At 38.8% G+C, this 21,940-nt stretch overlaps 1 protein-coding gene and 2 long non-coding RNA genes across 3 annotated transcripts; all 3 read right to left on the bottom strand.

Moving 5' to 3' along the window:
* Nucleotides 1-1,918: 1,918 nt before the first annotated feature.
* Nucleotides 1,919-5,289, bottom strand: LOC141368895 (uncharacterized). Its single transcript, XM_073873687.1, has 6 exons — nucleotides 5,283-5,289; nucleotides 3,843-5,132; nucleotides 2,973-3,027; nucleotides 2,736-2,926; nucleotides 2,269-2,398; nucleotides 1,919-2,175 (listed from the first exon to the last, which is right to left on the bottom strand). Exons 1-6 carry the CDS (start codon nucleotides 5,287-5,289, stop codon nucleotides 2,007-2,009), a joined length of 1,842 nt encoding a protein of 613 aa, XP_073729788.1. The 3' UTR covers nucleotides 1,919-2,006.
* A 199-nt stretch (nucleotides 5,290-5,488) lies between these two features.
* On the bottom strand, nucleotides 5,489-11,764 carry LOC141369005 (uncharacterized). Its single transcript, XR_012372461.1, has 3 exons — nucleotides 11,596-11,764; nucleotides 5,898-6,000; nucleotides 5,489-5,735 (listed from the first exon to the last, which is right to left on the bottom strand). It is a non-coding gene; the product is annotated as an uncharacterized lncRNA (long non-coding RNA).
* A 1,175-nt stretch (nucleotides 11,765-12,939) lies between these two features.
* Nucleotides 12,940-14,578, bottom strand: LOC129426586 (uncharacterized). The gene is made up of 3 exons (XR_012372742.1): nucleotides 14,385-14,578; nucleotides 13,329-13,488; nucleotides 12,940-13,242 (listed from the first exon to the last, which is right to left on the bottom strand). It is a non-coding gene; the product is annotated as an uncharacterized lncRNA (long non-coding RNA).
* Nucleotides 14,579-21,940: the final 7,362 nt, after the last annotated feature.

Raw genomic sequence — 21,940 nt, 5'->3', positions numbered from 1 at the left:
AAAATTAATAAAAGTTGTTTAAAAACACAAATACAAATAATGCTAATAGAATCTAAAACCTCTAACACTTAGGCCGTGCATAGGTGGTTGGTCAAACGAGATGGAGGAAACCTGCCAGCGAGCCAGAGAAACATGGTGATTCATGCAATGGTTGCAATGAAGGGGTGTTTAACAGAAGAACTATACCATAAAATTTTGCCTTGACAAATTTAAGACCTTGAGTCCTTTTACATATTTTCTTTGTGTCTGTTTAGACTGTTGAAAGGTTGTCAATTAAAAAGTTTCTGTTGTTCAGGAAGAGGACTTCATTCACACTTCTGCCACCAAGTGCAAGGAGCTAGATTCCTACCTTGGTAGTACAAACGTATCTACATACTTGAAGAATCAGTGGATTCCTTTGAGGGAGCTGTGGTCCAATTTTGGCAGATCATTCAATCACGAAAATTGTGAAACCAATAACAAGGCAGAAAGGTAAAACATTTAATAGGCCTGTTTATTGTATTAAAATACATGCCTCCTCTCTCAGTGTATTTTTCATTTCACTAGGCATAATTACATTTTTTTTGTAACTATATTAATGTGTACACGCATACTGTACATAGCATGCCAAATATATGATTCTCTAGTGAATTTCCAGATCATTTTTCAAATTATTTTAGATAGAAGCATTCTATTTCCCTCAAAAATATTAATTATCTTTACAGATTCTTCCTCACAATTAAATATCAGTTCCTGAAAGGAAACGCAAACAGGCGTATTGACCAGCTCCTTGGCCTGCTGTGTGGAAATGTTCACAAATATTACTGGTAAAGTTAACACATTTTTTTAATATTTTAATATTTTGTTTTAAATTATGATTTGTTATTTTACTATGCATAATTACAATTTACAATAACTGATTGAATAATTTAAAGTTACATGGATGAGCTGGCGGCAAACGGACGAATCAAAGGAGCCAATGCTGATGACTTCTCTAATGTTGTCAAGTCTATGTTTGAGAAGGGTCTGGATTCAAAATGTGAAATTAATAAAGAGGGCACATGTTTTGTTCCACCACATACACGTACTCAGTCCCACACAGTTGATTTGGTCATGGTGAGATGTGACTGCAAAAGATCCAAATGCGGTTCTTTGTGTAAACACATAGTTTTCTCAAGATTAGTTGCACAGCAACAACGATTAAATATTCAAGACATAAGGTCTGATCTTGCTAAAAAATCGTTAATTGTCACTCATATTTCTCAGATGATGAAACCCTAACTGTTTTTCACAGTGACGGCAGTGTAGGGACTATAAGTCACAAAAGTCCAACATTTTGTACATGTATAGCAAATAGCCATTATGAAACATGTGTTTGTATTTTGGTTCACAACATCCTCTACGTTTCACCGACGCCCTGTGAGTTGATTGCGAATCATTCAGATTGCCAGAAAACACCAAATCAAATGCCAAAAGCCAAACTCCAGGCCATGTTAACAGACCTTGTTGAATGGAGCCAATCAGACATGTACACTGAAAACAAGGAGCTGTACAAGATGTTAGAGAGGGCACACAAACTAGTTTTTTCAAACTTCAGCATTCAGTCAAGAAAAAGAAAAATAACTGTCCTGCATGCCTATCGACAACAGATTAAAAAGGCCAGACATGTACTCACCAAGAATTACATTTGTAAAAGAAAAAACAAAAGAAAAAGGCTAAATAAAAATTAAAGAGTTGTCCTTTGTATGTACAATTTATGATCTGCAGATGCAAAAAAATCTGATAAAACAATCTGGGAAAAAATAACTGCTGGTTGCTAATTTCACATTTAATGTTTCTCAAAGGCATTATAAGCAGGCTAGTATGTGTATGTTTGTGTGTGTTAAGTATTTGTTGTACATATTTCTAGCATTTTAAATTGTAAAATAAAACACACAGATAATGTTTTGTATTTTTATTATACTTCTGGATTGTGTATATTAACATTTAAGCATTTGAACAATTCAACAATAAAGTGCAAAAAAGCCTTACTTATCTGTTGAGTCTTTTGATTTTAGTGCTCTCATTTTCTCTTTAAGGCATGAATCAATTAATGAAAAGGTCCCTTTTATAACAGCAGGCCCAAGACCATGTGTTGCCAGATCATATGTTTCCCAATTAGACTCTAAAGCATTCTGTACAGCTTTCAATGTCTTCCTGCAAGTGAAAATTCCAAAAGCCATTTAGTTTAGGATAATTTAATAATTCAGGTTATGTCAAGTTTGGTATGTTATTTTATTACTAGATTACCTGCAGTCTTCTGTTTTGGCCATGGCTGTATGTAAATTCCCCTCTTCCAACAAGGCTTGAGCCACCTTTTTCTGGGGAATGAATTTTGCTGCCAAGTATGTTAAATCACCAGCCAGATCGCTGCATTCATCTAAAATATAGTAATTAGACACAATGTAAATATTTGAAATGATGTCTAACTTGCACACAGTACATTTATAAAGATCAAGTGTGCAAATATTTTCTGGTTGTGAATTCTGCTTATACAAACATGTCATGGTTAAAGTAACAGATCAGGGGCCTTGCTGGAACATTGGAATTGCTGCTGCAAGTTTACAGCAACTATGAGCATACATAAAAAATAACAATAACATGTTGCTAGGACACATAGAACTTCTAGATCTGAATTACGAGTTAAAACCACAAAACAAGGATACAGGTGTCAGTATGGCCTTTAATAATTACTAAGACTGCTAGTCTGTTTTTACCTTCACAAAGTTTTGAGCACTGTGAAGTTAACTTTGTGCGCTTTGAGGGCGTCACCTCCAACTCCACCAACTTCTCTGTAATTTTCTGTTTTTGGCCCTTGGCCTTCCGTAGGTAAGCCACTACTGTGTTTGCGGAGTAGCATTCTGGTAGGGAGCATCTCCTTTGCAGTTCTTCTGATGTAACCAGGTATCTGAAACATTAAATTACATAGATGTGTCTACCTATAAAAAGTCTACCTTTTTGTTTGGTTAAAGTCCGAAACCTTCAAAACACTTTCCACCAGAAATCCCCCTGGAAGGACAGAAAAAAGAATAGTAAAAGTATGCAATGAAAACTGTAAAGGTAGGCTACTATAAAAATAATATGTTCCTTATTCTTCATCCTGATTTATTTGACCCCTTCTTACAGACCATTTACCAGTATTTTTATTTTGTGACCTAGCAAAAACACAGCTAAAATTTTTTTGTGATTTACTGTGTTAAGTAAGGAATAATTAACAACGGGAGATTGAATAATAATAAAAATGATGCACACCCAAGGTGGTAATTCAGCACAGCTTAACATCAGTTTCATTCCTAACCCTTCAACACAAGATTTAGATTTACAGTATAGATGTATCTGTTTTTCCTGAAGATTGTTAAGATAGATGAGGATTCATTAAGTGCTGGGCAGAAAGTGAATGACAGTGCAGTATTATGGCTACAGTGTGTTTTAAATATTTCATTGCTTTCTTTAAAATGTCTCAAAGTCATGACTGTTTACAACACACTTGGCATCACATTTGTGATTTAATCTAAAATTACACTTTTCGTATCAATCCACAATCATAATTAAAGCACTTTAATTGAGCGTGACCAGCACAGCAAAAATAAAGCCGACACCAAAACGATCGCAGTACTACTGCTTCAGTGACGCTCCTGCTACGCGAAGACGTACTGCTCACACATGCGGTGTTTAAGACATTTGACAAGTTAGGTGTGGTATACAGAAAAATAATCAACATCCATGGAACATTTTTCAGCCAATCAGAATAAAGGATTCAACAGGATTTCCACAAACCTTTAAGGAAATTGTTCATTTGTCAAAGTTTCAACTTAGAACTTTACCTGTCTTATCTTGGATTTGCCCTGTGCTATTTTTTCCCTCAACTCCTGCACTCTGTCTTATGCTGTCTTGTTCCTCAAGTCCAGTGGTGTTGGGAAAACTTTCTCCTGTGCTGTGTTGTCCCTCATTTCTGGTGTTGGGGTTACTTTCTTCTGTGCTGTCTTGTCCCTCATTTCTGGTGTTGGGGTTACTTTCTCCTGTGCTGTCTTGTCCATCATTTCTGGTGTTGGGGTTACTTTCTTCTGTGCTGTCTTGTCCATCATTTCTGGTGTTGGGGTTACTTTCTCCTGTGCTGTCTTGTCCCTCATTTCTGGTGTTGGGGTTACTTTCTTCTGTGCTGTCTTGTCCCTCATTTCTGGTGTTGGGGTTACTTTCTCCTGTGCGGTCTTGTCTCTCATTTCTGGTGTTGGGGTTACTTTCTCCCGTGCTGTCTTGTCCATCATTTCTGGTGTTGGGGTTACTTTCTCCCGTGCTGTCTTGTCCATCATTTCTGGTGTTGGGGTTACTTTCTCCCGTGCTGTCTTGTCCATCATTTCTGGTGTTGGGGTTACTTTCTCCTGTGCTGTCTTGTCCCTCATTTCTGGTGTTGGGGTTACTTTCTTCTGTGCTGTCTTGTCCCTCATTTCTGGTATTGGGGTTACTTTCTCCCGTGGTGTCTTGTCTCTCATTTCTGGTGTTGGGGTTACTTTCTCCTGTGCTGTCTTGTCCCTCATTTCTGGTATTGGGGTTACTTTCTCCCGTGGTGTCTTGTCCATCATTTCTGGTGTTGGGGTTACTTTCTCCGGTGGTGTCTTGTCCATCATTTCTGGTGTTGGGGTTACTTTCTCCTGTGCTGTCTTGTCCCTCATTTCTGGTGTTGGGGTTACTTTCTCCTGTGCTGTCTTGTCCATCATTTCTGCTGTTTGAGTTACTTTCTCCTGTGCTGTCTTGTCCCTCATTTCTGGTGTTTGAGTTACGTTCTCCTGTGCTGTCTTGTCCCTCATTTCTGGTGTTGGGGTTACTTTCTCCTGTGCTGTCTTGTCCATCATTTCTGCTGTTTGAGTTACTTTCTCCTGTGCTGTCTTGTCCCTCATTTCTGGTGTTTGAGTTACGTTCTCCTGTGGTGTCTTGTCCCTCATTTTTGGTGTTGGGGTTACTTACTCCTGAGCTGTCTTGTCCCTCATGTCTAGAGTTTGTGTTGCTTTCTCCTAAGCTATGTTGTTCCTCCGGTCTTGTGTTCTTTGGGTTGTTTTGTCCTGAGCTGTCTTGCCCTTCAATTCTGGTTCTGTTTGGGATAATTTCTCCTGCGCTGTCTTCTCAAAGAATTTGTTTATTAGTAAGAATTTTACAATCCATTAATCTCTCAGGATGTAAAATGCATCTATGCAAAATAAAAGGTTTACTTGATAATGTTGCAAAAGGTTAAGTTGTTCATAATTTAACTACCTTTGCAAAAAATGCACCTGGCATCCTCTTGATTTCCAGGTAGACATTTTGTATGAATACGTACTGAACAAGTTGAACATTTTTCCTATAAAGATCATTTCCATAAAAATGGTTAAATCAAGATTTCCCTAGCTGAATCAAATGCTTCAAAAACACACAAGGCAGAAACAAACAAATACAAAACTTGATTACTTTTTTCTAAATAAAATGTCATTTACATCACTTACCTGGATCTTTCTAGATGCCATCCTATGACAAATACCACAAATACCAGACCTATCTAAAGTAACAGGACACATGCTAGCTGTGATAATACTCTTTCAACATGATCTAACCAATAAGAAACTCTAAATATGTGCATGGAACTTACCAAGTGAACTGAATAGAAATATCCCCAGTCGTTCTCTCTCCTGCAGTACAGGCGAGCATGCAAGATAGCCCCTTGTGTCACCTAAAAAAGCCTCAGCAAACTTCAGAAGTTCCAAAAAAAAAAACATAACAAAAGTACATAAGCTTAGCTCAACTTCTAAAACAAGCTTCACTTATTTATTAGGGTACGAACAATTAAGAACAGTGTTGTTATTCTTAAAACATTTGTTGTATCAGTAGCTGTTGTTAAAAAAATTTTTTACCACTGCTGTAAAAACGCCACATGAAATAGTGTCATTCTGAAGGGTATGGTTCCTCTTTGTTCTTTTCCACGGTCCCCGGTAGCCTTTTGATGCAGCAAATATGCTAAAATGTAAGTCACAGTAAGTTAAAATATGTTAAGTTGACATTCCATAGCAAAGGTTTATGTAGATATAGATCAAGGTTATAATCGTTAACGAAAACGAACGAAAAAACGAAAACTAGGTGGGGAAAACATTGTCGTTAACTGAAATAAAAATAAAAACGAGGCATTACAAAAAAACGATAACTAACTAAAACTGTAATGTGTGTCTGACAAAACTAACTAAAATAAAATAAAATTATAGATTAAATGTCCTTAGTTTTCGTCTTTGTTAATGTCTTTCATAGAGCAAATTACGTTAAGCTTCAAATTCCTTTCCATGCGTCTCTTACTCGCGCGTCACACACACATTCGTGAATTAATGACTCATTTAAGTTGATTCCTTACAGGGTGTTGCAAGTAAATGAGTCTTTTGAGTCGATTCTTTACAAAGCAAACGGGTCAAACTGTTTGAATTGGTTCGCGAATCAGTTTAAATGAATTGTTTAAATCGCTTCAAAAACTGAATCGTCTGATGCGGTTTTGCTTGTGTCTAGAAACACGCAGAACATAAAGAGTGTTGGATTAACTAAAAGCAAAGCTTCACACGTGTACCCGCCATTATATGCGTGCGACCTTTTCGTCGTCAGAAACATTTAAACGCGCGCAACCTCCAGAAGCACTGTGTACACGTGACGGAATGAAGAAAGTCCATCTATGACTGACTGACGTCTGATTCGCTGTATACTGTACTGTGTATAATGTAAGTGCTTCTCACAACACACACACGTGACATGAGATTCACAACATAAGAAAACATGAGTTTTGTCTAAAATTAGTTGTATTTCATGTAAGTGTAAACTGTCGATGTCCTCAGACCTGAATGCAAAACTGTGTCGGTTAACTTGTCTGATATTTCAGCTATAAGCTGTATACATCAACCTTAAGACACAAGTTAATTTCATAGAAATGCTTGTCTATTCTGTGTTTGTCTAAAGTATTCTTTAATATGTACTGTTTGTGTATTTTGCAAATTTACACATATATAGCCTACTGTAGGCCTACGTGCCTTTCAAAAGTTTTCAGACAAAATATGCAAAAATCCTCAGTTTGCTGTGGAGTCAAGAAATGCTAAACATTAAAAGATGAACAGACAAAAGTACAGAAATGTCACCTGTTTTAACATGCACAATATTCCAACTCAATGACACAACACGTTTGTATTTTTAAACTATCTAATGTGGCCACGTTGAGACCATTGACTCAGAAGTGTTCAAGTGATGAACTGTGTCCTAATGCATTAATTGTTCACACGTGTGTAGTGTCAGTTTGATCCATTTCTTTTGAGTTTTGCGTTTGGGCACAACATACAAGTCATCATTAAAGGCTGTTTTTCTTTGTTGTTAAAGCATGTATGTGTTGAAACATAATCAAAGGTTCATAAAATGTGACTTCTGACACACTGATATTCATCTTACCAATTTCTGGTCTCCACAGCAAACTTTTACTGTCCTGATCCTTGTGGTGTGTACTGTATACTGTGTGTGCATGTATATTTTTTTCTCTAGAGTTACTAAGTAACTTGCTACTTGAGTATTTTTTTCTTTAGTTACTTGTACTTTTACTTGAGTAAAGTTTTTGTCTACTCTTTCCACCTCTGGTTATTTGTCATGTTCTTTTCTCAGATTGAGCTCCCTGACAATCTGACAGAAATGTCTTGTTGTGGCTCAAAAATGGGTTGAATACATGCGGTTCATGTATGTCTTCTTAAGTCTGTTGGCTCTTTAAGTTTTTTACTGGCACACATCACATCTTACTGTGGAGTGTTGAACTTGAGACTGTTTACATATTTGTGCCCATATGTACATTTTTTAACTGGTTTTATATTTTCTAAAATTGTATGACTTTTTGTTGAGTTATTATCACACAATTCTTTTTCTGACCTTTTTTAATTCTTGCCCCTGACAAATAACCCAAATTACGAAAAAGACTAAAACTAACACTAAAACTAATAAAAACTAAACTAAAACTAAGCATTTTCAAAAAATAAAAACTAAACTAAACTAGCAAACCCACTTTAAAAACTAATTAAAACTAAACTGAATTTGAAAACAAAAAGTCAAAACGAAATAAAAATAAAAACTAATGAAAAATGCAAAACTATAATAACCTTGATATAGATACAGCGGGGAAAATAAATATTTGACACATCAGCATTTTTTTCAATAAGGGTATTTCTAAGTAGCCTGGTCCAACCAGACTCGTACATTCATTTCATTTGTACAGAGAGTCTGGCCACATTCCATTGCAAAGCGTTACTTCCGAAGTTTAAAACTATTGGATCTGCCCAGAGTCACTCAGGATCTGCCATAGCCAATCGCTAACGTGTGATCGTGACGTATATCATGCGCCGAAACCGGCCGGAAACAACAAGCCAGAATGATCAGACCAACAAAACTTAGCAAACATTGTTCTTGCTCCGGCTTTAACTTCTGTATATTCGGCAGTTTTGCATCAATGGACTGAATAGCTTTTCTCATGTCTTTCTCCGCTGCCATTACTGAACTACAACTGACGCACGACCTCAACGTCATTGTTCTTAGCTACTCCCCTCTGTTCGCTGATTGGACCTGCAGATTTTTGCAGGAGAAAATGAAACTCTACACAGCAGTCCCAGACGTACTTCTGAAGCTAAATGAAAATTAAGCGGAAGCACGTAGGAGGGCGGAGCCAAACTAATTTCTAAGTGGGCTATTGACACAAAATTTCCACCAGATGTAGCCATCAAGCCAAATATTGAATTCATACAAGAAATCAGAACATTTAAGTATACAAGTTGATTCAAAATAAATGAAATGACACAGGGAATAAGTGTTGAACACATGAAGAGAACAAGGTGCAAAATGGCATAGAAAGTCAGGAGATCACCTGAAATATGCCAGTACTGAGAGAGAAGACCTGCCCCCAAACAGTACTAACTGATATCAGCTGCTTTAGTCCTAACTGATGGCCTATAAAGGCTTCTCATTACCCAGGAGGTAGAGCCCTGCAAGCCCGTCGGGGCCCGACAGGCTAAGCCTATTTGGGCCGGGCTCGGGCCGTTTTTTTTTTTACAGACCGGGCTCGGGTCGGGCTTATTTTAGCGTCTCTCCTCATTGTGTGTGTGTGTTTGCGTGTGTAGCAGAGACAGCGCGCATCTGAGGCTATGTTTACATTAATGTTCCTTTAAAACGTTACTTTTGCTATGTTACGCCTTTCATTTACACATCACCCGTTTCGACCCTCATAAACGGATTTGTTTGCAAAAACTGCAGACCCTGTTTTAGTTTGAGAACTCAGACTGCGCTGAGTGTAAATGAGCGTAGATGGAGTCTTATGTAAACGAACAGCTCATGTTAATGTGACAGCGCATAATTTTCAAAGTAAAAATTATTTTTATTCAGGTAAATGGTTTGCAACGGAAGTTTTGCCAAAAATAGTAAACATCTACCAACCAGCTATTATAAACGCTATCAGATTGTTTTATGTATCCTTATAGATAATGTCTGTTTTATATTTATGTTTGAGTATTGTTGGGTTTGAATATTCTTGTGTTGTTTATGTTTTGTTTAAATTTAGTTAGCTTATTACGAAAGATAGACTGTTATTTTAAACGCCATATAGGGCGTTGTAAAAGTCAATTTGAATGGAGAATTGTAATGGGTCAGACATTATTTTCTAGTTTAATTTAAGTTTTTCTTGCTACTTTAAAATGAATTTCGTTTCATATAATTTGTCTCTAAATTTTAATGGATGTTTTGTTGATAAGTTTTGTGAATATAAATTAATAAAAACAAAAAATCAATGTCATATTAATATTTAATGCTTGTTTAGCCGATTGCGCTTTTTGCTATTTATGCGTTGCTAGCGGAGGACGTGCACGGACCTCACACACTTTTAAAAATTAACGTCATACTAATTTTAATTAATTGCACACTGAACAGCAACAGGTAAGGGAAGATAAGTTATTTGGTGTTTTTCTGAAGAATACAGTCAGTTTGTACAAACATTTTTAAATGGACTATAAGATCATAAATATGAACTGTGAACAATTAACTATTATAACTCCCTACATTAAAGCAATAAGCATTTCTGTAGGCTACAGCTATACTTCACCTCTTATTATGTTTGAGAAGGCGCGTCCAAGAGAGAGAGAGCGCGCGCATCAAAGAGCGCGTGCGTCAGAGAGAGCTTAAAAGTGATTGATATTGGTCTCGGGTCAGGTCGGGTTCGGGCTGAAAAAATTGCAGACATTGTCGGGCTGGGGTAGGGTCGGGCTTGAACACTTCGGGCCGGGTTAGGGCTGGAGTTTTTGGCCCGTGCAGGGCTCTACCAGGAGGCACACAGAAAAGACTTTATGATGGGGAAAAGCAATGAACTCTCTCAAGATCTTCGTAATCTTAAATTGAAAAGCATTTTAATGGGAATGGTAATAGGTGCATTTCCAGAATGCTGAATGTTCCTGTGACCACTGTGGGGGCCATTATCCGGAAATAGAAAGAGCATCAGTTCACAATAAACCGGCCACGATCAGGTGCTCTACGTAAGATCCCTGTCTGAGGAGTCCAAAGAATAATCTGGAGAGTTCTCCAAGAGCCAAGAACCACTCCTTGCATTAGTAGGTACTGTTGTTTAAAAGAAAAGTATAAGCAATGCACTGAACCGCCACAGCATCCATGCACGCTCACCACGCAAGACTCCATTGCTGAACAAAAAGCATGCTGAGGCTCAGTTAAAGTTTGTGAAAGAGCATCTGGAGAAGCCTGTGGATTATTGGGAGACTATATAGTCAGATGAAAGCAAAATGTAACTTTTTGGCAGTCATTCTACACACCCTGTTTGGAGAAGAAATGGCACTGCCCACCACCCCAAGGACACTATCCCAACAGTTAAGTTTGGTGGTGGAAGCATCATGGTTCGGGGCTGCTTTTCAGCAAAGGGTACTGGCAGACTTCATATTATTAATGGCATGATGAATGGAGAAATGTACCGGGACATTCTGGATAAAAATCTGCTGCCATCTACCAGAAAGCTGAAAATGAAAAGAGGGTGGACATTTCAGTGTGATCCCATGATCACAATGATCCCAAACACAAGGTCAAGGAAAGAATGATCGCATAGAAAATCTATGGAGATAACTGAAGATCAAAGTTCATAAAAGAAGCCCAATGAACCTTCAAGATTTAAAGAGCATTTGTGTGGAAGAATGGGCCAGAAACACTCCTGAGCAATGCAGACGACTGGTCTCTCCATACAAGAGGTGTCTAGAAGCTGTAATCACCGATAAAGGCTTTTCTACAAAGTATTAAATAAAGTGTGTTCAATAATTATTCCCTGGGTCATTTCACATTATTTATTTGGACTCAACTTCTATAATTAAATGTTCTGATTTCTTTTTATGAATTCAATATTTGGCTTGATGGGTACATCTGGGGAAATTTTGTGTCAATAGCTCACTTAGAAATCCCCTTAATGATAAAAATGCTGATGTGTCAAATACTTATTTTCAGATAGATAGATAGATAGATAGATAGATAGATAGATAGATAGATAGATAGATAGAATATTTTTAGTTGTACCTCCAATTTTCTGCTAATTTGTAGTACTGTTCATCTTCTTCCCCCAGTGAATTTAAGTAAGTAATAGTATGATCAACAATACTGCAGTGCTAGAAAAATATATTATATAAAAACAGCAAAATAGAAAACGGGGCCAATGTTTATTGTGCACATTACTACTCGCAGCAAAATCTCATTAATAAGTAACTTGGAATGAGACAAGCAAGTAATGTTTACATAAACACTACAGGTCAGAAGTTTAGGATCACTCTAAAAAAATGTTTTTAAATCTAAAGTTTTGTTTCAAAGTTTGAAATGACTTGTTGACAAAAATAGAGTCCAAAATACATGGACATTCCTTCAATTCTGTTCAAAAAGCTAGTATTTTTCATACAATTTACTCATCTCTTTAGCACTGTTTTCATTGTCCTAAAAACAGGCTGATGTCTTCCTTGTTCTATGAAGTCCCTCCTTCAAAAATACGTAATGAGTTCTGATTGTGTAGCTTGTTTAGTGTGTTGTGATTTGACAGCAGCTTAGCCAGAGCTGTTTGATCTTAGCTAGCGACTGACATATTCCTGTGGGCGGAGCTTAGTCAAAAGCTCCTATATTGACGTCATTCAACCGGGAAGTAGAGGGCTTTAGTCCAAACCGGCCTACACACTAAATAAAGTTTGAAAAATGGGATCAGGAAAAACGGGACCTTTAAGAAGATTTATAGTTTCGGGCAGTCGTAGCCCTGCAAGCAAGCCTATGATGGCCCCATACAGGCCTACTTAGGGCTTGCCTTAGGGCCCCTAGCTGGCTGCTAGTGCAGGGCCCCTGAGATTTTGCTCATCGGCAAAATGTTGGCCCCTTAGCACTGGCCCTGCATGGGCAGCCCTCACTTAGCCCACAAAAAGCCCCCACAGGCCCTGCACGGGCAACCCTAACATGTCCCACAGAAAGCCCTCACCAAGCCCACACAGGCCCTACACAGGCAGCCCTCACATGGCCCACAGAAAGCCCTCACTAGGCTCATACAGGCCCTACACAGGCAGCCCTCACATGGCCCACAGAAAGCCCTCACTAGGCTCATACAGGCCCTGCATGGGCAGCTCTTATTTATCCCCCAGGAAGCCCTTACAAGGCCCACAAAGGCTCTGCAAGGGCAACCCTAATTTAGCCCCCATAAAGACTACACTAGGCCCACATAGGGCCTGCACGATTAATCTACAACAATACATCTTTTACACTATAAATACTTTCTGGCTGCTACAACTTCAGTCTTAGAGAAAAACAGTATTATACATCTGAAATGGATTTGGGCACCACATAACTAATGTTTTTATTGTCAAAGATGTACAGCAGTCAGAGGAATTTCAAGCAAATGGATTTATTAAACACCAAACAAGAAACTTTCAATTTAAATCAACACCCTGAAAAGGTACACTTATGCAAATAAAAAACAGAACAAAAAAATAAAGCTTTGCAAATGGATACTTTTGAAAAAAAAAAAACATTTTCAGCAGAGGTCACTTTTCCCCCCAAGGTCTCAACTCAGCTGACGGTGGTAGCGCTCCTTACGTCCACCTGCTCTGTCTCTTGAATTCCGCAACCACACCTTAATTTCATTCTCAACTTCGGAATCAAGAGGACTTGGCTGAAAGGAGCATTTTCTTACAGCCTCTGAAAAGCAAATGGGCCTATATGAAACACCACTATGTGCGGAATGTAATTCATATATGCTATGATATCTCATGCTAGTAGCTTACCTGTTACAACCCTCCTTAGCCTCAGGTTATTAAATGGTCTTTTTTGATTTGTGCCACTCCAGTTCAACTGAGTGGCTAGAGAATGGCCAATCAATGTTGATAATATTCTTCTTGTTGCCACTTGGACACTACACCCACCAATGGTTCCGAGATAGGCAGTCTAACATGAAGAAAAAAAAATTACAAAGTGATTTGCATTTGGAAAAATATAGTTTCAGGACAAACATTTTTCAATTTTTTTTAAAAATCTGACTACATAATTCTCAAATTAATTTAGATATCAAAGATTTGACTGTAAAAACAGAAATCAAACAACATATATGTGTTGCTTGGCAGAAAGTCAGTTGCAGTGACAGTTTGGGGACTTTGTCACTAGGTTCTCTTACATTTCAAATAATTTTTTGGGGGGTGACTTCTTGTCAAATGCAAATGACATTTTTATGCAAAACTTTGATGAGAAGCTGCAGTGCTTAGAACAGCATCACTAGTTGATCAATATGACAATGGGTCAATTTCCAGGCAAAGGACTGAAAGTAAAAGTGACAAGCTTTGTCAAGTATGCAACACAATGTTATTCCTGCATTTAACATATCCCAGTGAGTCGTGAACACACACCCACAGCAGTGGGCAGCTATCCCAGCACCTGGGGAGCAATTAAGTGCCTTGCTCAAAGTTGCAACTTGCCTGCCGTGACACTCGAAATGGCAACTCTTGGGTTACAAGCCCAACTCTCTAACCACTAGGGTGCAACTGCCCCTGCAGACTGCAGATAAACTATATGGACACTATTACACCCACAAGAACACTCTTGTGGATGAATGAGCTTAAAATTCCACTGACCCCCCATAATCTTGTACAATTCCTTTTCAGAAGAGTGGATGTTGTTGCAACTGCAAAGGGGTCAATGGATATGTTTTTTTAATAGCATGCCATTTAAGTGTAACAAATAGTACTTTGGTCCATTAGTGTATGTTAGAGCCGGAAGCTCTGTCAATAATAAATACTTGAAATACTAAAAAGTATTTCCAGTCTTGAGAAGAGATATTGTTGACAAACCAAATCATTCCGGCATTGATGATCTTCCATTTTTTGCTCCAAAATATCCATGTCCTGGTAGCTTTGAATGGGTAATATGATGTCATCAGGCAACGTGATGTCGTTTGTGCTTGATCGTGAGATTCTGGATACAGTTCTCTCTAGCATGGTCAGTCTGTCCTTTATCTCCTCTAATGTAGTGACTATATATCTCTCAATACCTGAAAAAAAAAATTGAAACTGAACACAAACATTGTTTTAGCAGATTAACAAAATAGAGTGTTACAATGTGCACAAACAGTGTGCCCCTAGATTTCTGTATGTCTGCAGACCAAAATGACCCAAATCCGAACAGCCCAAGTTCTTTTCGGTTTCAGATTTGGGGTAAAACAAAAGCCACAGGCAGCATTACAGATAAACTCCAAATATTATTGTGTCATGTAATGCCTAGCGTAATAAGAAATAAATTAATATTAACAGTGGGTTGTTCTCTCAGGAAGAACCAATATTCAATAAATACCCATTATTACAAGATGTAACATTAAAGGGATACTCAATCATTTTGTTATATTAAACTATGGTATTAGCTTAACTAAGAAGAGTTGATACATACCTCTATCATCTTAGTGCATGCACTTAAGTGCTGTGGCGCACAGCAACACTTTGGAAGCACTTAGCTTTGCCCAGTTCATTCAATGGTACCAAACAGACATGAAGTTAGAAATGACCAAACACATCAACGTTTTCCCTATTTAAAACGAGTAGTTATACGACTAAATATGGTGGCACAAACTAAAATGTGGGGCATTTCAAAGCGGGTTATAAAGGGTAACTATAATGTATTGCAGAATAGCACTTTGGGGATTACTTCGACTCTGCGCAGTAAAACTCTCCCTCTCATTATGAGAGGGACTAGTAAAGCAGATTTGTCAGGTGTGACTTTTTACTGCGCCGAGTCAGGTTTTATTTTGTGCCACCATACTTGGTCATATAACTACTCGTTTTAAATAGGGACATGTTGATGTGTTTGGTCATTTCTAACTTCATCTGTGTTTGGTTCCATTGAATGAACTGGGCTAAGCTAAGTGCTATCAAAGTGTCGCTGCACGCCACAGCGATAGAGGTATGTATCAACTCTTCTTAGTTAAGGTAATAACATAGTTTAATATGACAAAAGGTGGATTATCCCTTTAAAAAATGCCTTTGCTTCTTGAGGCTAGAGAGGTGTAACTACATTTTTACAGCCTACTAAACATACCTGCTGATAGAGAGTGCTTCACAGGAAGGGGAACGGCTGCAGGTAAAGGACGCCCTTCAGATGAAGGACAGCTTGCAGGTGGAAGGTGTCTCTCAGATGTAAGGTGTCTCTCGGATGTAAGGTGTCTCTCGGATGTAAGGTGTCTCTCGGATGTAAGGTGTCTCTCGGATGTAAGGTGTCTCTCAGATGTAAGGTGACCCGCTGATGTAAGGTGACCCGCTGATGTAAGGTGACCCGCTGATGTAAGGTGACCCGCTGATGTAAGGTGACCCGCTGGTGTAAGGTGACCCGCTGGTGTAAGGTGACCCGCTGGTGGAAGGTGACCCGTTGGTGGAAGGAGACCCGCTGGTGGAAGGTGACCCGCTGGTGGAAGGTGACCTGTTGGTGGAAGGAGACCCGCTGGTGGAAGGTGACCCGCTGGTGGAAGGTGACTCGTTTGTGGAAGGTGCCTTGGAGACAGAGGGACCAGAGAGTTATGACCAAAAGGTGGTAAACCCATGGGTGGTGGTGGGACTGGTGGCTGATGTAAAACTGCAGCTTTGATTGTATGTGACTGTCTTTGCAGTTTCGGTGGTGCCGGTTTAGGCTCAAGATCCATGTAGCGCTTGGTAGGTCTGCAAAAATGAGGAGCAACAATTCAAGAATGCATTTTAACACACATAAACAGAATAACTGGCTCATACTATATTTAGATATAGTAATATTTTGCTGCCATGATCTTGTTCACAACATTTAGAACTAAGAATGCACCAGTACTAGAATTTATATTAAAGGGACACTTCACCAATTTGCATTAAGCTTTGTATTGTTAGAACCCTAGTCATGTTTTTGAATGTTCATGCATCATTCCCTCAGTTTCCCCTGTGATGGGAGAAATAAAGATTTCAGTGTTGCACTTCCTTCTTTCAATGATGTAAAAATTGTCATTTTGCATCATTGAAAGAAGGAACTGGTGTTTCTTTTTCGCGGGTGAAAGACTACAGACACTCATTCCTAATTTTTCCAAGGTGGGGGCTATGGGTGGGACCCACTAACGCTACAGACCTATTACAGATAAAACCGCCATCTTTATGCTAATCTAACAGACGTTGTGGAGTGAGCCAGACTTCATGTTACAATAATAGCGGAAGGTATTCGATATGATATGGAAGAGGCTGATTTCGCAAGCGTGATGCTATTATCCGCTGTTCATGGCACCTTTATGAGCCACAGTAAAAGAGCTGAGGCAGATGGAGGATCAGAAGCCCGAGGAGTAGGCCGTAGCCTGGGCTTCAGCTGCGAAGAGAAGCCTGGGGAAGACGCCGCAACTCTCGGCCTCTGCTGCGTAGAGAAGCCCGGACTGGTTCGAGCTTGAGCGGACTAGTAGTGCCTGTACTCTTGCTGTGTGCTTTCTGTATAACATTTCCGCATCAGATCAGGATATGGACGTTTGTTTGGTGAATATTCCTGGGCAAGAAGAGGTGCTTTGCGCGCCTTTATTTCATAGACGTGTTTTGGCTTAAGAGCACAAGTGGTGAGCCAGAACGTCTGTGGAGTATACATATTGTGTGGTGTTTGTGTGGAGTATACATATTGTGCGGTGGACGCATTTGTGTGCAGGATGCGGCATTTTCTTCTTCGGGAATATACATGTTTGGACAAGCACACTCAAAAATATATCAGAAACTGAATGAAGCTTCCTCCTACCCAAGCTTCGTACCGTATATGGACAGCGGTGTCCTGAATACATGTTTTAGAATCCTAAACTGGACGCGACAGCCAAAGCCTGCAGGAATAAACAGATTTCTGACTATAAAGTGAGTGTTTCTATTTTCTTTGTTATACTAACGTGGCGTTTATGTACACAAAAGCATATCTGAGCGGTGTTCCGATTGGTGGGAGCGGCTTGCGGGGCTGTGCATTGTGGTGCATTGTGGGAGTTGTGGTTTTCCATACAAATGTGCCGTTCTATCTTTTCTCTTTCAAATAGGCACAAAATTCTAAATTTATGTTACATTTTGACTACAAATATGACCCACTTTCAATAAAGATGAATGTTTCTATCGATGAAATTTCCCTTTAAATAAATTAACTTAATATATATTAACTGGGTAGTAAAGGCAACAGAACAACACTTACTGTCTTGACCGCTGACTGCGATCTAATTCTTCAGGTTCACTTGCTATAATTAAATTTGTTTCTGCCATTTTGGCTTTATATCTTGCTTTTTCATAATCCACTGTAAGAAACAAAAAAGTGTGTCAATAGGTCTTGCATTGTTTTCTTGACACTTTTCATGCGTTGCTCACTGTATTTAAAAATTCTGAGAGAAAATCTACCTGCTGTGGCCAAAATACGGATTTCATGTGCTTTCCATGTTTCTCCAGGAACTTCATGCGTCAACAAAGCTGCCTTGTGTTTGCCAGGGTCAGTATAAGGTGGCCACAGAGTTATGGACGAGTGCTCATTTAGCCATTTGCTGCTCACAATCCCTACAGAGTTATCCGGGAACTCCACAATGTTGTACAGAGCCATTTATTTATCCTTTAACAGGCAAAAAAACAAACACTGAAAATGAATATTTACATAACAAAAAACTCAGTAGCTATGGAGGAAAGGAATGGCTGCCCATTCTGTGTCTGTTGGGATCAAAACATATTTCCTTGTTATATCTGACAAGTAGTATATTTCGGCTGTAGTTTCTAGATGACTTGCTTTATAAACACCAATGTCTTTTGAATCTAGAGGACTGGAGTAAAGGGAATCCAGTTTTGAAAACCTCTTGAACACAATGTACTTTGTATCAGTCTTTTCATCACATAGTATGTTCTGTACCAGTCCCAAATTTCCTTGAACCATCACACAGTTGTCCCCAGTGGTTGTGGCAATGGAGAACTGTTGAAAGATAGATTTTTTATACTGGGTGCAGTGAGGCAGGTTAGGTATTGTTGGACCACATGAGTGTTTCATTTTCAACAAAGGTGTGTTGCTGTCTGTCTGCTTTGATTTTTTTGACATAAATGTCCTTTCAAGTGTAATTTGGTTAAATATTTGTTTAAGAACAAACTGTGGTTTGCGAGAAGCTTTTTTCAATTTCCTCATATAGTTTTCGAATGGAAGAGCTGACACTCCATCCAAAGCTCCATACCTCCTAACATCATCAGCCAAATGTGTCAAGCAGTGTACATTATACACCAATTCTTCAGCACTATATAACTGCTCAAATTCAATTAAGAAATGTTTCATGAGGGCATCCGCGTAGTCACAGTAATAATTACACAAGGCAGGACATAGCATTAAGTACATGGCAATGGAGAAATTCATGAAATTCCTGTAGTGGGAAGAGGAAAGGATGTCTTTTAAAACAATTTGGCCCGTATAAAGTAAGAACTGGCGGAATTCAGTGGCTTTCCACCTGTCAATGTCTGCTAATGTTCGTGGCTTTCTCTGAAACTCGATTGGCATATGCTGCCTTAGCTGATGCAATCTCGCAGAGATAGCCATTACTGCCTGAGAGCCCAACCTACAAGAAAAATCCCCTTTCATCCAAAATGAAATTAATTTGCGAGTCACCCCGAGGCAAACAAGGTGCATGTAATCTAGAATGAACATTGTAACCATGCCAATGTTAATCTGTGCAAGGGGAGAGTTGCCCCTATGGTGATCTTCATTCTCCTGTCTAAAGAACTGATCATCTGTGCGGAGTTTTGCTGTCTTCTCGGGAAAAGTCATGTGGTTCTTAACATAGACTCCTTCTTGAGTGCAGCGCTCACACCCAAAATACCCATTGTGTCCCTTTATGTTTTTAATAAATGACCTTGCAGGGGCATCACAAATGAAGCAGTCAATCTTTAAAGTAAAGTTCTTTCCTGCCAACTCAAAGCCTCGCTCAAGGTCAATTACCTCCTGCACAAAGTCAGATAAATACTGCTCCAAATCCAGAGGCTTGCTATTGCCACAAAAATTCCAATAACAAAAGGTTTCTTTTCAATTGACACTTTGCCAAGAATTGGCCACAACTGCAAATTAGAGCTCTTGTACAAGGGCAAACCATCAACATTATTTAGGAGGTCAATAGTGTTGCTAACATTGTTGATGAGAGTTGTTGAAATTGTCTGCAGGTAAGTGAGAATGCCAAAATGTATATATTCACCTCCTTTGATGTTTTTAACACTGGCTGCTATTTTTGCAGTTTGTAGCAGGGTGCGAGCATGCTTGGGTAAATTTGGATGGAACTCCTGTAATGCATGAAGAAGATCTGAGAGGGTGTTCTGTGGCACATCATTCCTCAGAGCCCACCCACATAGCACCTTTGATAGTTTTTCACACTCATCTTCACCCTCATCACTACTATCACTATCTTCCACAGTATCACTCTCATCACTAATGTTGCCACAGTCATCAAATGAATTTAGGCAATCCATGAAAACATAATCTTCCTCATCATTATCATTGACATTCAAGGCCAGATTGGATTCAGGTTCAACTTCTCCCAAAATTTCACCTCCATTAATCTCTTGAATTGAAGATGATGAATCAAAAGAATTCAAGATTCTTAATGTGTGCCGGCGCTTAGTCCAATAACTCCTGGAAGTCATGTCGTAACCTATGATAAAATAGGACTTTTTGATAATTAGCCGTATGCAGTAGGTGTTTTAAAAGAAATAATATTGATTTATGCAAAAGAACAGGAAGAATGATATTAATTTTGCTGATATAGATAGGAAATGTAATTATAATTTCATTTAATTAAGTACATCAATACATTAATGTACATCATGTCACTTTCGTTGCAAAAAACTGAAAAACATGGACAAAATGTTTTCATGGCTGGCAAGTTATACTGTAGTACCACAATCATTTTTAATAACCTAATGTCTAAACACGAAATCTGCTATTTCTAGACCATTACAATAATCAAAATTTTTAAATATCAGAAATTAAAATTCTTAACAAAATGTTAATTTTGACAACAGTACATTGTGTTGTCGACAAGTGCACCAGAGAATGCAATTCATGCCTGCAAGTTATGTCCATATTGTTATGTCATATTGCACAACACTACTCTGGAGAAAGAAAGCATACTGAAATACAGTGCCAGCAGAACTCACACTATGGCTAATATTTAAACACCAAAGATAATGGATTAACTTAGAACTAAACTCACCTCAGAATCAGGAGAATTCCAGTTGATTGAAGGCAATTAGGTGTTGATAAGTGACATGTGATTCTCAAGTGCGTAGTGATATATCACCAAGGCACTTAGGAGTCAAATGCTGCTTATTAGCGTTCTTCAGCCAAAAAAGTAGTTCCAGGAAAAGTAACATTTTTAGCTTCACAAATAAATTAGAATTATTAATTTTATTCCTGATATGCAGTATTCTAAATAAACTAGGGTGGTAGATTTTTTAATTATGAGACAGACAGATTTTTACCACATATTTGCTTGGTACACCGTTAATTTTGGACCCTGTTTTAAATATTATATTATATCCAGTAAAAATAATCATCTTTTTAAAGTAAGATTTGTTCATGGGTTTTAAGGAATCATGCATTGACTTGTAGACACAATCCAATTTCAATGTGCAGACTTATGAGGTCGTATTGAATTTCACATTGCATTTTCTAAAGTAGCCAAACAGAGCATGGACTGCCTACACAAAACCTGCATGGGCCCTATGGTCCAAAAGTTGTTCTGGGCCCAAATGGCTTGGCCCACACTGGGCCATCATAGCCTTAATTAGGGCAGATTGCCTGTGTGGGCTGCTCACAGAGAGCCTAGTGTGAGCCCAAAGTTGTGGGCCTCAACTGGGCAAGCCCGCACTGGGCCTGTTTTGGTTTAGTGTGGGCTGGCCCTAGCCCACAAAAAGCCAACATGGGCCCCGCAGTGGCATGTTTGCAGGGAGCCTAATGGTTAAGTAGTCTGACCTCTCACTCAAAGGTCGCTGATTCGATTCCTAGTGACTGAGGTGCCCTTGCTTACTCCCAGTTGCTACCTGAACACTGCAGTGATGGCTGCCCCATGTCTTGGTGTATGTGTGTTAACTATTTGCGGTGTGAGTGTTCCCATTTATTGTGGATGGGTTAAATGCAGATGTCACTTTCACAATTGTGATATTCCATTGTTTTGACAGGTTTACTATTATGCTAAAATCTCTAAATGAAAAAAATGTAAATAAACTGAATAAGTGATCCTAAACTTTGCTTGGTTAACCCAGTTAGAACAGGGAATTAAGTTTTGTAGGAGTAATTCTTACCTTGGTAAAGTAACGGCTGCTTGCTCTTGGTTTCCCTTCCAGAATATCAGTCAGGGTGTGGGTATTAATAGCCAGAACATCAG

This window comes from Misgurnus anguillicaudatus, chromosome 12 (genome assembly GCF_027580225.2).
Source record: "Misgurnus anguillicaudatus chromosome 12, ASM2758022v2, whole genome shotgun sequence".
NCBI lineage: Eukaryota > Metazoa > Chordata > Actinopteri > Cypriniformes > Cobitidae > Misgurnus > Misgurnus anguillicaudatus.
The sequence above is the reverse complement of the archived record's forward strand: the minus strand, read 5'-3'. Positions and strand labels throughout refer to the sequence as shown.